The sequence below is a fragment of the Tamandua tetradactyla genome, chromosome 7 (assembly GCF_023851605.1).
Source record: "Tamandua tetradactyla isolate mTamTet1 chromosome 7, mTamTet1.pri, whole genome shotgun sequence".
Taxonomy (NCBI): domain Eukaryota; kingdom Metazoa; phylum Chordata; class Mammalia; order Pilosa; family Myrmecophagidae; genus Tamandua; species Tamandua tetradactyla.
The window spans coordinates 122,439,220-122,456,637 of record NC_135333.1 but is presented as its reverse complement, the minus strand read 5'-3'; the positions used below and the strand labels follow the sequence as shown (position 1 = coordinate 122,456,637).

The 17,418-nt window shown below is 38.0% G+C and overlaps 1 protein-coding gene across 1 annotated transcript; it reads right to left on the bottom strand.

Moving 5' to 3' along the window:
- Window positions 1-8,865: 8,865 nt before the first annotated feature.
- LOC143690116 (olfactory receptor 6C4-like) lies at window positions 8,866-9,836 on the bottom strand. Its single transcript, XM_077168104.1, has one exon. The coding sequence runs from the start codon at window positions 9,790-9,792 to the stop codon at window positions 8,866-8,868; it is 927 nt and encodes a 308-aa protein (XP_077024219.1). The 5' UTR covers window positions 9,793-9,836.
- Between the last annotated feature and the right edge of the window lie 7,582 nt (window positions 9,837-17,418).

The window sequence follows — 17,418 nt, the reverse complement described above, 5'->3', positions numbered from 1 at the left end:
CACAGCTGGTCTAGCTGGTCCAGACTGGGGTACGCTGTGTGTTCAGTCACTGACGTGGCCCCAGCAGTTGTTCTATACTGTTCTTGGCTATTTATTGGCTGTTCTGGAGGATGAACTAAATCCCACACCTTGCTAAGCCACCATCTTGGTCCCTTTCTCTCTTCCTGTGTTTTAATTTGATCATTAGACTGGGCTATACCTTTCCGTATCTTCATATAGTTAGTGATCTTCTGTTGTCTTTGTGGCATGTAACTATATTGATAAGGTTAGTTTCTAATTTGACTCTCTTCAGTCTTCTAAAGCTTTGTTATTGCAGGCCAGGTGTGGAGTGTGATTTGCAGTGTGGGATAGATGCGGTGATGAGTTGTGCTGCAGGTATATGCACAGCTTGGGGGTACCATGCTGGTGCCTGTGTGCATGGGGTGTGGGTCGCAGGGTTGTGGAAGTGCAGTGCCGGGGCTATGGGGCCAATGTATAGCTCAGGTAGGCCTTGGTGTGCAGGCACAGGTTGCCAGGTGTGGGACACAGAGGTAGGGTAAAGCTGGAGGGGGCTGAGGGGCTGAGTGGATGTGCTGGGGCTGGTATGTGGGCAGGATACAGGTGGGCACATGGGATGGGTGGGTCGTGGGTGTCAGGATGTGGGGAACAGAGCACAGACATCAGCATACAGAGAGGGCAGGGTGCAGATGTGTTGTTGCACAGGGTAGGCTCCCTGGGGACCGAGATGTGGATGTACATGTGCAGAGCTCAGGGGTGGTGGGACGGGATTGCTTCTGCCTGGACTGGGGGCAGGTGTGGCCATGATCCGTTGGTCACTGCTTGCCCAGAGCTGAGGGGGCATGGAGTGAGTGGGCACATGTGCTTGTACATGTCTGTGGGCCGGATGGTGATGTGTACATGCACGGAGCTCAGAGGGTCCAGGTGGGTTTAAGCATGTGTAGGGGCTGCATGCAGGTGTGGCCCGGGTATGAAGGTGAGTGCTTGTAGTCTGAATGCACAGGTGACTGCTTCCAGTGGGTCTCAGTTGGGGCAGTGTGAAAGTGTGTGCTTGGGTGGGTTTCGCTGGGATTGGCTTGTGCACCTGCATGGAGAAGGGGTGTGGGGCAGGGCTGTGCATGGAGGGGGTTTGGTGTGGGAGTGTTTGGAGCACAGTGTGAGGCTGGGTGATGGGTTTCAGGTGCGTGGGGTGTGGGGGGATCGTGGGTCGCAGGGTGGGTGTGGTGCTTGTGAGTGTGGAGCTTTCAAGGAAGGTGGCTTGAATTACTTCCTAGTCCCCATCTCTCCATCTGTGGTCTCCTGGGGGTTCGAGGCCTCCATTTGGAAAGGGGCACATTAGGTTGTTTGCACCAGCTGCATGGTCTCCAGTTCTTGGCAGATCAATTCTGCTTTTTCAACCAGGGCCTCCCTATGTGGTGTAGAAGAGCCTCCACGTCACTTACACCGTGAAATTGCTCTTAGTGATTTTTCTATCACTTCTCTAGCAGTTCCTTAGAGCAGGGGTGAACTTGACCTATCCTATTCTGCCATCTTCCTGGAACCTCCACATTTTCCTTTTTAAAGTACTTTTATGAAGCAAAAACAGGGCCTTGGAAATTTTGTTTCTCTCTTGTTGCCAATTTCCATGGCGGTTTTGGTGGGTGGTGGAAAGCATGTCGTCTATGGGTAGCGATGCCTGTGGTCATGGGTTGATGGGCCTCTCTATTCAGAGATGACTGTGTTTAGATCCTGAGACAAAAAGTAGAGAGTGAATAGGTCATGGTGGTCTTTTTATTTTTTTTTAAGTTTAACTTTTCCTTTTTTGCTGTCTTGTCATTCTTATTAGCCTTCCGCTTTTTGTTGTCACATTGTCATTCCATCATCTTCAGCTGCCCATTTGCCCATCGCTCTCTCAGTCTCTTTATCTTCATCTCCACCCTCTTCCTTGCCATCTCCTTCTTCCTTCTCCTCTGCCTCCCCACCTTCCTCCTCTTCATTGTCTACCTCATTGTCAGCCTCCTGTTCCCTGTCTTCCTCATTGGCATACCTGTCAACAGGCATGTCTTTTCCATTTTCCACCTCCTCCATAACTTCCTTCATCTTCTTTGAGATCTTGGTGTTGAGTTTGGAGCTGGTATTCAATGCCAGTGCAGCAGATTAAAAGTGGTCTTTTTTTCTTTATGCAGCTGTGAACCACTGTCTAGTGTCCTTTCATTTCAGTCTGAAAAATTTCCTTTAGCATTGCTTGTGGGGCAGGTCTTGTGGTAGTTAATTCCCTCAGCTTTTGATTATCTGGGAATGTCTTTACCTTTTCCTCATTTTGGAAAAGAGTCTTGCTGGATATAATATTTTTGGTTTGCAATTTGTTTATTGCAACACTTTAAATATTTCATGTCACTACCTACTTGCCTCCATGATTTCTGAAGAGAAATCTGGACTTATTGGGACTACCTAGTTCATAACTCATTGCTTTTCTCTGGCAGGTTTCAGAACTCTCTCCTTGCCCTTGACATTGGTCAGTCTGATCACTATGTACCTTGGCATGTATTTATCCTGTTTGAGGTTTGCTGGGCTTCTTGAATGTGTATATTAATTCATTTTGTTTTGGAAGATTTCTGCCAATATTTCTTTGAATATTCCTTCTGCCCCACTTTCTCTTTCTTTTCCTTCTGTGACTCCATATAATGTGGGTATTGATATGTTTAATGGTGTCCCATAGTTGTATTAGGTTCCATTCATTCTCTTTTGATCTTTCTGCTTTCTGTTCCTCATATCTTTTAGTTTTTCCTCCATGGTTTTTTTTTGCTTTCTTGAGTATATTGAGGATCATTTTTCAAAGTCTTTGTCCAGTATATCCATTGTCTGTTCCATTTCCTTACTGGATTTTCTTGACTTTATACTTGCCTGGTTACTGTAGTCCTTTAACGGTTTTCCATAATTTTCAGGAAGGTTACTGTATTTAATATTCTTCTATTGCATTTGTCTGATGGGGTTTGGAAAAAAGGCCACCCTCAAAGCCATCCTCAAATGATGTAAAGTAGCTGATCAAAGGCAGTTATAAGAAATCAGATGGTCCCCATTCAGTGTTTGGAGTCCTAGGTCTCTATATCCCATCCTAGCACCAGAAAGCTGAGCCAGAAGCCTGGGCTGCAGTCACCACTGCTGCCTGTCATGAGTTGTGGGGCTGGGGGATGATAGACCCTGCAGGGAGGGTAAAATTCACTGCTTATATATGGCAATTTACCAGTCTCTTTTTGTACTTCTCCCTTGGATACTGCACAGTGTTTCACTAGAGTATGGACTTTCAGATTTAGATGCTCCTTGCCTCTTGAATGGTTGTTTTGGTAGAGGGACTGATTCTTCGAACTTTCTACCCCACTATCTTCTCAGAACCTTCCACTCTCACACTGCACATGTAAATATTTATAAGTATTTACTTGGATTTTGACCCTGGACCACCTGTTCCTTAAGTTTGTATGCAGATAGTGATTTGAAAGATATTTCCTTGAGTGCCAGGAGCTAATAAGAACAAAGAAATTAAAGTGAACAAAGAAGGAAACAAACAAAAACCACTGCATCTCTCACAGTCTTCACTAATTTGCTCTGTGTTGACTGGTGTGCTTTTCAAAGGTTGTCCCATGTATCAAGATCAGCCTGAGGTGAGCTTCAGCTATGTCCTGGACCTATGTCTGCTTGTTGCTTCTTTATGTCCCCTCTACTCTCTGTGAAATAGAGTTTCCTTCCCTCCTAGGTGCTCTATTTTATATTTTAAAGGTGTAACACTTTGCGCCCAGGTGCTTTGATTTTCCTGTTTCTTTCACAGCCATAGCTGTCCCCAATCTGATTCTGCCTTCAGGGCAAGTTTTGTGTGAGTGAGCCAGAGATGAGTGTCCATGTTCAGTCTTCATGTCACCTCAAAATACATGCACATACATGTAGCCTAGTATGCACATAGGGGTTTCTCTGCTTCCCATGGAAATATCAGGAACTAACAATGGAATCACAGGCTGGCTCCAGACTTCACTGGGACAATGTGTGTGGCAGAGGCCAGCAAGGGTAGAGCAAGCTTCTCCTTCTGTTATTTTAAGTTTTGTTTTCTTGACTTGACATTTACCCAGTTACTGCAACCCTGAGCTGATTTCTGAAGTTCTGAGGAAGATTGTTAGTTTTTGCTACTTGTTCAGATTCAACAACTGGGGAAGCAGAGGGATTGAATCCTGCAGTGTCTTATGCCACAATCTTAGTCAACTGGAAGTCCAGGAATATTTTTATAAATTCCTGTAAAGTTCTACACATGATCAGCTGATTTGAACATTAGTACAACTACACTATGAATGATTCAAGAAGTAACTGAATAATGTGTTTCTAAGCATCTCAGTGGATAAAGGAGACCATGGATATAAGCAGAACAGTATGAGCAGAGCTCATAAGTGTTCATATTGATCTTTCTAATCAGTTATATAAACTTTCTCAGTATTATCTAAAGCCATTTTGACACTCTGGATTTTAAATGGCATGTTTGAACCTATTGTAGTCAATGTGATTTTGATATATTTGGATTTATGTCTAACTATTTTATCATTTGTTTACTATATTCTTCCCCACTGATTTTAGTTTCTGTTTCTTTTTTCCTGCCTACTTTTGAGTTATTTGATTTTTTTAAGCATGCTATTTCAATTCCCTTAAATTTGGTTACTTTCTGTGATTTTGACTGTTTCTGTTTGTTTTGTTTTTAGTCATTTGTGTAGGGATTACAGAACACACGGTTAATTTTTTCACAGCCTACTTAGAATTGATTCTTTACCAGTTTAAAAGGGATTTGAAATCTTATCATTACAGGATATACCTTGGATATGCTGTGGTTTTGGTTTCAGACCATCCCACAATGAGGGAATATTGCAATAATGTGAGTCACATGAAATTTTTAGGTTTCCCAGTGCATATAAAAATTATATTTACACTATACTGTGAAATTGTGTCTATAAAGACAATGTACTTATCTTAATTAAAATGTGGCATAGAAGCAAAAAGTGAGTACATGCTGTTGGAAAAATGTTCCCAAAGACTTGCTTGACACAAGGGTTGCCATAGGCCTTCAATTTTTAAGATACACAATATCTGAGAAGGGCAATGAAGTGAAGTACAATAAAAGGAGGGATGCCTGCATATAGGTTTCTTTACATTCCTCCTCTTACTGTCCTTGAAAAACCAACCTTTGTAAATTTTGTATGCTGTTCCATAAGTCATTCGTACACAGCCCCTTTTACTCCCAGACACCTCAGGTTCATCTACAAAATATGTTCCGCTAAAATACTGGCAGAACCCTACTGATTTTGGGAATTAGCAACATGGCATGGCCCAAGATTCCAACTGCCCTGAAGCTTCCCTTAAAAGGAGATTGGCTATTTACCCTGCTAGGGACTCCCTGGTTATAGATTTTATTCCTATTTCATGACTGCAAGGTGTGATAGAGTCACAACTATCAACCGTATAAATTTATATAGTAGAGATATCTTTTGTAGTAAGAGGAGATGGTTTTAGAGTTGTCAGAGTCAGAAGGATGAGAAAGAAAATTGTCTCCAATCTGAGAAAAGTTGGTCTGGAGTAGAGCTTTATTACAAGATGTAATACAGTCTCTTCTTGGAGGTAACATATTTATGATAAAATGTTTAGGCAATCTTTCTTAAAGATTTTGATAAAGTTAAGAGCCCCTTTGTAAAGCTATACTTTACTCATGCGCACAGGACCCTTGAACCTGTGACATTCCTAAATTTAAACTTAATCATGAATTTATTTCTTCTGTGCACTCATATGAACAATGTTATCTATCTGCATATTTTCCTTTGAGAATCTCTCAGGGGTTATATCATTGATTTTTACCATGTTTGAAATTATGATTTGAATCATAAAATGTGGCATGTATTGGAAAATTAGAAAAGTGCTAGGCATATAGTCAATGCTAGATATTAGTACTATTAATTTCCCATTTTGTAGATGAAAGGACGAAACATAGAAATTATGTAATTGCCCAAAGTCACATGGCAGGTAATGTGAACTGAAGGCATTTGACAGCAGGTTTAACTGTTTCTGTAACATGCTGTGGCATGCCTCCTTGGGAGCATGAGGGATGCAGAAGTATTGCTTGCTTTCCCTTGCTGTTGGCATTACTCTGTCACCATTGGGGAGTTCAGGATTCATTTCAGAACAGCTCCTCTTCTTTATGTTTGGTGCAACATGATCAGATTCCAGCTTTATGCTGGAAGGCAGGATGCTCTTGTCCCTTCACCTTTTCTTCTGTAGGCCTGGTCTCCCTTTCCTGTGGCCAACTTCCTCACCCCACACCATTTCCTTTTTGATTTTGCATTCTAACCTCCTCTGATTCACATATTTTCAATCCCTATATCACTTATGTAGAAATGTCAAATGTGGGCTGATTTCCAAGGACCACGAATTGTTGAAAGACAGGTGCATGGCATATTGAGCAGAGCTTTTGCCAAGAGACTAAATGTTACTTAAGTTTCCTCTTGTATTTGGTATTTAGATTTTTTTTTTTATTATCAGGATTCATCCCAGGTAAATCTGTGAGCTCATAAAGTTTGTCTTTAGTTCTCTCTGGGAACTTTTTTTTTTAATTTAAGTTTTAATTTATTTTTATTGTTTAGCTGTAGGCAGAGATCTGAGGGATGAATGTTGCAATCACAGATTTTGAGTTTGAGTACATGTAATTGGTCAACAATCTTACATCCTTCAGATTTTCTGGTTGAAAAAACAAAACAAGCCCATGGAAATGGCTGAAGGGTAAGATGTATAAATCAAGACAGGAGATATACAGGAAAGGGATGATGAAGAGAAGACAAGTATGAGAAAATGAAGAAAATCAAGATGGCATAAATTTGTGGAAGAGGAGATAATGCTTCACAAGAGACGAAAGTGGAAGCAACGCATAAGTCCATCAACAGATGAATGGATAAAAAAAGTTTATATAAATGCACAAGAGAATATATTCAGCCATAAGAGGGAATGAAGTTCTGATTACAACATGTATGATTCTTGATGACATCATGCTGAATGAAATAAACCAGAATCAAAAGGACAAATATTATAGGATCTCACTTCTATGAAATATCTTGAAGAAGCAAATTTTATTGAGAAGGAACATAGATCATAGGTTACCATGAGTCAGGGGTGGTGAGGGGATTAGACAGGTATTGCTTTCTGGGTACTGAGTTTTTGTTTGAGGTGATAAAATAATTGGGATAGTAAATGCTGGTGATGGTTGCACTCCATTGTGAATGTAATAACTACTATGGAATTATACACCGGACAGTGGTTAATATGAGAAATTTTAAGTTGTATACATTACTACAAGAAAAAGTTAAAAACATGGTAAAAGCTTGGTCTAGTTAGGACCCTGTACAGAGATTTTGCACTCAATATGTGTGATCATTCTCTCCTAATACACACTCCCCTGAGAAGAATCTGTTTTAGGCTCACCTTATAAAGGGTAGCTCTTTAGCCACTGATGAATGGAAATGTGGTGGGTACCAAAGTTATGGCCCCGCAGTTATTACCCCTTTCCTTGGTATTTATAATTCAACTTATAGGCCTTGCACTTGCTAACTATGGGTAGTCAAGGTGAAAAGTAGTGTAGACTTCATGGGGCAGCCATGAGAGACCAAGTGACAGTATATGTCTGATCAGGAAAACCAATCCATTGTTAGAAAAGAATGAAACAAATGTGGGACAGATCATGATACAGGGGGTGGGCGAAGTATTGATGTGTCATACTTGACAAGTCTTGTCAAGTGATGACATTCTAGGACTTATCTTTAGCTCTAATTTTCTTGAATTTGGGCTCATTCTTAGGCAGTCCCTTTTACTCCTAGACTCCTCAGGGTCACCTACAAAATAAGTTCCCTATAGCTCAGGCATATTTGTTGATCCCTACAGGTTTTGTGAATTGCCAACATGGCCTGGGCCAAGATTCCATTTCCGCTGGATCTTCCCTTAAAGGAGATTGTCTGTTCACCCTGTTAGGGATCCCCTGGTAATAGTTTTTATTCCTATTTCATAACTGCAAGGTGAGATAGAATCAGAAATAGCAATCTTAGAAATTTATTTTGTAGAGATACTTTTTGATGTAAGAAGAGATGGTTTTATAGTTGTTATGGAGAGAAGGATGAAAAAAAAATTGTCTCCCAACTGAGAAAAGTTGGCCTGGAGTAGAGTTTTATTATAAGATGTAACTATGGTCTCTTCTGGGAGGTGACTCTTATTTATGTTAAAATGTTTGGATAACATTCTTAAAGACTTTGATAAAATTAAGAAGCCCATATGTGAAGGCCAGTAAGCCAAGGACCACTGATCCTGTAACAATCCTAAATTTAAATTTTATCCTAAATTTCTTTCTTTCTTGTAGTCAGACTAACAATGTTATCTGTCTGCATATTTTTCCTATAAAAATCTATTTGTTACAGGATTATATCTATTGTTACCATGTTAGAAATTAGAACTAGGAGTTTAAAAGTCTGTATATTTAATTGTTTAGAATAACCATAATGAACACATTACTCAATGCCGTAAGTAACATATTTTTATTTAAAATAGATATATTTGAAAAATTTAGGAGAGTAGGCATTTTTATATTTTTAGAATCTTTTTAACACCTGGCCAAAAAAAAAAAAAATCTAACTACTAGAAAGAAATATTTAAATGTTTTCCCAGTGAGATTTTCCTCATGTTGGCAATTTTGAAATACATCTTTGACACATTCGAATGATCAAATCACCTGAGATTTCTTTTTAAACAAGGAGAGGGTGAGCGAAGCTCTTCCTGAGCTTTTATGGGGAGGAACTTCATCAATATATTTCAGGATTTCCTTTGACTTTATTAAAAACTCAAAACCTTTCTGGTCACATCTTTGAAGGCTTGTTTTACTTGCTTATTCCTAAGAGTGTAAATGAAGGGGTTCAATAAAGGGGCAACTGAAGTATTGAGCACAGCTACTCCCTTATTGAAGGCGACTCCTTTGGCTGAAGGTTTTATGTACATGAAGATGCAGCTGCCATAAGAGAGGGAGATAACAATCATGTGTGAGGAACAAGTGGAAAAAGCCTTTTTCCTTTGCTGGGTGGCAGGGATATTCAGAATGGTCCTGATGATGTTTGTGTAGGAGAGAATCACCAATACTAGGGTGACCACCAATGTCACAAATGCTAAGATAAAGTCTACCAGTTCCAGCAGACTTGTGTCTGAGCAGGATATCTCCAAGAGGGGTCCATAATCACAATAATAGTGATTCAGCACATTGGAGGCACAGAAATCCAGTTTGCTTGTCAGGATGATTGGGCATAAGATGATCAGGAATCCACCCAGCCAAGAGCAGAGAACCAGCTGGACACAAACCCTGTTGCTCATGATGATTGTATAATGTAGGGGTTTGCAGATTGCTACAAAGCGGTCATAGGACATGGCAGCAAGAAGGTAAAATTCTGTGGCTCCAAGGAATATTGTAAAGAAATACTGAGCGAAGCAGCCTGTAAAGCTGATGCTCTTGTTTCCAGTCAAGATGCTGTATAGCAGCCTAGGAGTAAAAGTGGTTGTAAAGGAAATTTCCAAGAAGGAGAAATTCCGGAGGAAGAAATACATGGGAGTATGGAGTTGGGAATCCAGTAGCGTCAGGGTGATGATGATCAGGTTTCCAATGATGCTGAATATGTAGGTGAGGAAAAGAAGTACAAAAAGTGCAACTTGAAGCTCTGGAATGTCTGTTAGTCCCAGCAAAATGAATTCAGTCAGAAGTGTTTGGTTTTTCATTGCTAACCTTTGCTGCCTATGAAGGTACAAAGGAAAGATATAAAGTGAGAGGGATTCAAGAATATTGAAGATTGAGGTGAAATATAGGTCTTGCCATTGAATTGGTTCAAGCACCTTTTCCCTGCCTAGCTGACTTAAACAAGGTTTTCCATTTTGAGGGTATTAACTCTTCAGAACTATTTTTTTAAATTGCTATGATGATTTTCTTTATGACCCCATTTCAGGCTTCTCCCATATTTTACAAGCCTTCTAAATCATTGCTCAAGTCATTATTTTCTCTAGTTTTTGTTTCTGTTTTCACTTTGAACATTGCCCCTAGTAATGGTGCCTTTTTATGTTTGCTAATGTAGCAGAAATGTTTCATTTCCCTCATTCTCTTGGTCTCAGGGGGTGAAGAAAATAGGTTACTTGTTGATCTCCTTTAGGAGGGAATCAGCCACCACCACAGTAAACATAGTAACCAGAGATACCTCCAACTTCCCTTCAAATTTTGAGTCATCATAACTAATATCATCAGTCACTAAATCTTTGATGCCATTATCTGCTTTTCCTGAAGTCCCAGTTCTTCTATCTATAATGGTTTCAACAGAGGAATAGTATCTCTCCAACCAGCTTCCTGTTGCCATATTATTAAATATTCTTTTAAAAAATTGTTTAGCCTTGCTCTGACTAGAAAAATATAACTGACAAATAATTGGAATCCTTATTTACAAATCTCTAATGAAGGACGTGAAAAATTGGGGACTATTTACAAACATTCTTTGAGAATGTATCTGTATTTTGTTATATAGATAAAGGACAGCTTTCTGAATATTTACATATTCTTATAATGAGATATAAATTAAATTTACACTTGTTCTGTAACTTGGTATTATAAAATTGAGTTTCTAAGTCTGATAGGTAGGAAGGTCAGTTTCCTTATACTATTGAAAGATCTTTTATCACAGATATAAGTACCATTGATTTGTAACCTTGAGACTAAAACTCTTTATTATTGAAAGCTATGTTTGTTAAAATGTTGTAGAAAGTTGCTTATTCACTTAAAATTGTGAACTATATTGATTTTGTTTTATTGATAACTCACTATGACCTCCCTGACCAACCTAATCAACTCTTAACTCATCAACCTCAATAAGGAAACTACAGATTCTTTTAAGTTTAAGCATACGGTTCAAGCATTGCTCCTTATAAAATCTAGTTTCTAGAAATTATAAAACCTATTTTACAAAATGAGTATAAAAACATTTTTAACTGGTTACATTTAAAACACAATGCAGGTTTTAGATTTGCTTGTATTTTTGTTAATGTCACCCATTACATCAACCTCACCATTTCTCATTTTTCTTTTTTGCTATCAGCCACTCTGTAGTTTGACTGCTCTTGGTTCTCATTATCAAACGCTATAGCTCCATTTCTGTGACCTTGCCATTCTCATTCTCCATGGAGAACTTTCTCAGTCATTTCTCCCTCTACCTTGCAGTTCTCTTGTCACAACAATCCCTGGACATTCCATTCCTCACATCGAGATTCGGTCTTAGAATCCTTTTCTAGCTGTCCTGACTCTTTTCCAGACTTGATGCTTCAGCCAGTTATTTCAGTGCTCCCCTCTTCACCTACTGTACCTGCATCCTTCTATCATTTTTCTATTTCTGCTGAACTAATATCCAATCCTTCGGGGTAAGTGAACAGAATTTTTTTTTCTCTTTCTTGGTGTTTGAGACAGAGAGCACTGCTTGAAAATACCTTAAAGCTTGCTAACTTATCACTGTAAATTCTGATTTCTTCCTTTAAATCAATAGCCTCTTCCTAATTTTTCTTCTCTACTCTGGGGTCTAATGATGGAACTCTTATTCTTCCTGTTTTTCTTTCTCCTAAATAGAACTCTTCAGAAGTTGTTCATCTGCTTTAACCTCCAAATCAGGGAAATGATTTTGCTTTCTCTCTCTCTCTCATGCTTTCTCTCAAATTGATATTTCTAGGCCTAAATTCTTATTTCATTTTCAGTACTATATCTTTAAGTTTCTAGATATATCTTTGAATGGTTTTCCATCAAATTAAACTTAATATATTAAAATATATCTCAGCATCTTTTTACCCTATGAAGAAGCCTCTTTAAATTCCCAAGCTCCTTGATAGGTTTTCTAGTTAAATATATTAATAACTGTATTTTTGAAGATTAGTACATCTTAAAAATTCTTATGGTAACTGGCATTTATGTAACTCTTAAGTTTTCTTTAGGAGCCAGTTGAAAAAATTGATGTTCTTAATGGACCATTGACACAAATTAACTTCCTGAATATTTAGTTATATATATCCAAAAGCAGAAATGGGGATTTCTAGCATTTTTTGGCAATCTTTTAATTGGAAGATGGTTCTTGCACTGATCCTGGCAAACACTTGCCTCATGCCACTCAGGTCTCTCTCTGCTTCCATAGTCATAAGGCTGGGGGAAGTTAGAGATTGTTTGAGAGATTGACCCTTCCAGAAAATTTCCTTGTGCAAGTGGATACACACAAAAGCAATGTCTTGAGTCTAATAGCTAAGCACTATTATTTGAGAAAGACAACTTGTACCGTCAAAATGTAATCAGCACTTGTGAGATGCTTTGTGGACTTTTTACACCTAAATGAATATCTGAATATTTGTGACCCTTGATAAGTGCAGAGATGTCTGACTCTAAGATAATTAACATAGTGATGTATTCTCAGGCATCAAACATTTTCTATTTTATATGTATATGTCATCTTTTCAAAAATGTATTTCAAATTACTTTATATAGGGGAAGAGCAAGAGAACTGACATTTATTGAATTATTGTAGTGTTGATTTTGTGCTATGCTCTTCTAAACACATTATTCCTGTTTTTTTTGGTATTATTTTATCCCCAATAGTAGTGGTAGAAAACATAGTATGGGCAAAATCCATATTTGTTAAATATATGAAAAAACAGTAGTGTTATTCTCCCCCCCCATTTACTTCCTTATTCCCCACTTTATGCTTGGAGATTTACCAGATATACTGTACATTTTTTTTCTCCTAGCTTTTTTGTCCAGGAACTAATAGAAACTTTTAAGAACCAGTGTAGGGTAAAGTTTGTTGACTCTATAAATTGATTTTACCATTTCCTTTTTGTCTTCCACTAATCAATAGCCAGTGGGTCATATGTTACTTTGTCTCTGTGGGAATTTCAGGAGAAGTAGGCCTCTATTAACAAGGCTGTATTTTGAGGATTTCCTTGTCCATAGTTGGTCCTCTTCTATCACCAAATAATAAAAATCTCTAATTTGTTCTACTTGTTATTGAGGGTAACGGTAACGCAACAGTTTAAAAGTGACTTGTGTGTAAAATTTGTTTGGGCACAGAACTGCCCCTTGTGTTTAGTTTTCAGGGTACTGATCTCTCTGTCATTGATGGGAAGAGAAACTTCACACATTTAATGATTTCAGGAGGGGCTCTCAGGAACCACTTTAAATTCTCCCCAAAGACACTTAGGGAGAAGCATTCATTGCACCTGGATTTCCCTTCCCATATTCTTTAAGCCTTCAGAATGGGCTGAGTCACTTTCCATGGGATACAGGTGGAGCCCCAACCCAGAGGACCAGGAAAGGTGCTCCCAGATTATTGGTTATAATACTGTTTTTCAGAAAGAAAAAGAAAACAACCTTGAATGTCAAGGACCATTTAGGCCTTTTAATGTCCTAATTTCCTAGATCTCTGAAATAAAGAAATCTTAAACCTCCTTCTGCCCACCTCCAGTCTGTGTTTTCATGTGGAACACCAGAGATCATTCTTGCAGTTGACTCAAGAATGTCCTCATCACTGAGATGCGTGGAACAAGGCCATGCCATGTGGTGACATGAATGTCCAGGCTTCTGCCTTTCCTGGTCATTAACTTTCAGTCTTTGGATAACAGTTTTATGTTATTCAAAACTTCACATTCACAATCTACATAAATGCTATAATTTTAGAATTTAGATTTTATAAAGCTAATTCATTTTAGCAGTGTTTGCAAATTTAAAAAATTGGAAATGATTTAATTTCTATTAATAGAAAAATGACTAAATAGCTTTGGCATATCCAAATTAAAAAATGTTATGTATCCAATAAAAATGAAAGGGAAAGCTTTATACGAAATGACTTGGAAAGATGTATTTCATATACTGCTACATGAGTAAAGCAAGCTACTGAACAATGTATCATATGATCCCATTTGGGTTAAAACATATATAAAAGTGTATTTTTCTGTGCATAGTCAAAGGACTGGAAAATTAAACTGTTAACAGTAGTTAATTCCATGGAGCTAAGCAGGATGTGGGAGACATAAAGGGAAATTTCTCTCTTTATATCTGTCTATACTGTTTGAATATCTTAAAACAAGCATAAATTAAATTTTAATTCAAAAGATCAAAAAATTATATTTATATGCCTTCATGCCTGCAATCTCCAAAAGTTAACATTGATAGAGCTATAAACTGAGAAGATACTTACACTCCACTTTCAGGGCAAGTGCTGTAGGACTTTACCTGTAGGTGTTCATAGGATGAGCCACAATTTAAAAGCCAGCTAGCTGTGGATGAAAAGTGGTGTGAAATTTAACTTATTTGTTTCCCCATCACTAATTATTGACCTAATTATTCATAAAAGTTCATAAGCTAATGAGAATTTAGTAGGAATTTTCCTACTCATCTTGCTATATATCAGCTTGGCTGTCGTTTGCCACTTCTTATTTCCACAGTATGTTAAAATGCACTGTGACTTAGTAAGTAATCCCTTGAGATGCTTCCTTGTTTGCGTTAAGCATATTTACAGTAGTGATCATAAAACCCTAGGAATTACTCTCCCTTCAAGGTCTTATTTCCTCTGTTCTGACTCATTTGCGCCTGGATATGTGCTGCTTTGCTGATTTTACACCAGACTGATAGCAACATATTTTAAATGTTCTATTCAGAAGAGACCTCACATAATCAACTAAGGAGAGAAATAAAAGATCCCAGGTGACCTACACTTAGAACATGCTAATGAAACCTGTCTGGAGAACTCTGGAACCAAACTTTTAATAGGGGATTAGGAAAAATTGTCTAAAGAGAATGAGAAAGCTAACATGAGAACATAGTACAAAAGAATTATAGGAACTACAATAATAATAATGATTAAAAAATATGAAATAAAGCAGTAATACAATTTTTGAGCAGTTTACTAAGTGCTGGGCACAATGCTAAATGACACACCTTAACTATTTGCTTAATATTGATAACATCATATGACTCCTCAAGAGTAAGATGGTTGGCGGTAGGGCATTTGCCTTCTTTTGCTGTGGCCATCCCACATGGGTCAACTAGCATGAGAGATGGAGGAGGATTTAACATTTTTCTAAGTATTCTCTTTACTTTCAGTCATCTGTACCCCAAGAAATGTTTTCTGATCCGAGGTCCTGTGTCTCTTCTTTATTTCCTCTATCAGGCCTGAAAAATGTTAATTTGTTCAAGGCTTTTCAAAGCCACATACTTTCAATTTCTAAATCTTTACATGGAAATTATAATTGTCATGTGACTTCTAAGAACTATTCTGTCTGATTCCCTCTGACAAATGGGTTTTCAGATTGGGTGAAGCAGAGGAACCTGTCTTGAACTTTTTCTGAGAACTTGTGTACTGTGTTTAATTCTCAGCTTCTGTTTGGTGAGATGAATGTTTCTATTTGGAGGGTAATGCTAAAATCAGTCCATGGTTAAGATATATCTTTAACTACCTGTGAAGAATCTCCCCTTCCCTCCAATTTTGCTTTAGACTGAAAAACTATCGATAAGAATTGCAAATATGGATTTTCAAAAATGCTTATGCTATGCAGCAATTATCATAGTAAGCATTGAGCCAAGCAAAAATCATCAGTGGATGATAAAATTTTTAGATGAAAGTTTAATGAAGGTTATCATATTTTCATAATTTCAAAAAATATCCCCCAGTACTTATTAATAGTAAATGCAACATATATAGATACATATATATATACATTTTACAATGGAAAAATCCAGAAGACAAATCTTTTTTTTTTTAACTCTTTTTAATTGTATAATATAACATATATACAAAGCAAAGAAGGAAAAAAAGTAATAATTTTCAAAACAATTTTTAACAAATAGTTACAGGACAAATCCCAGAGTTTGTCATGGACTACCATACCATCATCTCAGATTTTTCCTTCTAACTGCTCCAGAATGTAGAAGGCTAGAAGAAATGAATATTTATTTATCATCACAATAGACTTTTTTCCTTCTTTTTTTGTGAAAAATAACATACATACAAAAAAACCCAATTCATTTCAAAACACAGCATCACAATTAGTTGCAGAACATTTTTCAGAGTTTGGTATAGGTTACAATCCCATAATTTTAGGTTTTTAATTCTAGCTACTCTAAGATACTGGAGACTAAAAGAAATATCAATTTAATGATTCAGCAGTCATACTTATTTGTTAAACTCTACCTTCTCTGTAAAACATCACCATCTCCTTTGATCTTTCTGTCCCACTCTTTACGGGTGTTTGGGCTATACTCATACTAAATTTTTCATGTTGGGAGGGGCTGTCAGTAATATGGGATAGGGAGATGGAACTTGCTGATGTTCTGGAGAGGCAGGGCCTTGTAGATTTCAGGATTTATCTGGTCCAGGGAACCATCTGGAGGTTGTAGGTTTCTGGAAAGTTACTCCAGTGCATGGAACCTTTGAGGAATCTTATATGTTGCCCCAGGTGTTCTTTATGATTGGCTGAAATGGTTTTGTTGGGGTTTGGCAAGTTATGATGGGTAGCAATGTCTAAGTGAAGCTTGCATAAGAGCCACCTCCAGAGTAGCCTCTGGACTCTATTTGAACTCTGTCTGCCACTGATACTTTATTAGTTACTCTACTTTAACCCCTTTTGGTCAGGATGGAATTGTTGATCCTATGGTGCCAGAGCTGGACTCATCCCTGGGAGTCATCTCCCATGTTCCCCGTGAGACTGTCACTCTTGGATGTCATGTCCCACATAGGGGGTGGGCAATGATTTTGGTTGCAGAGTTGGGTTTAGAGAGAGTGAGGCTACTTCTGAGCAAAAAAAGAGGTCCTCCAGTGGTAATTCTTAGGCATACCTATAGGTGGGCTAAGCTTCTCTACTACCTAAGATAAGCTTCACAAGAGTAAGCCTTAAGGGCTTGGTCTATTGATTTGGGTGTCCCTAACATTTGACACAGTATCAGGGATTCCCTGATAGTAAAGTTTAGTAGTTCCATATTTTTTTCTCCCATCCCTCAAGGGACTTTGCCAACACTTTTTGACTGTCCACTTAATATATTCTAGGATATATTCAGGCATTACATTCAGCTATAAAGACTAACGGCCCTCATTCTTATTTTGGCTCCCTGTGTTTCATTTTTTCAAATGAGCTATCCAGACAGGTTGAGTTAGAGTATGTGCTACAGAAAAGTTAGGTTCTGAACAAAATAAACCTTTGTTCCTTTGGTCTCAAAGGGTATGTGTGGTTCTAAAATATACACAATCTTCCTTACCCCTGTGTTCTGAATTACCTTAATCCCGACCTGATCGGCTTCATTCTTATCTCTAAATACCAGGTTATAGATACATAAAACACCCT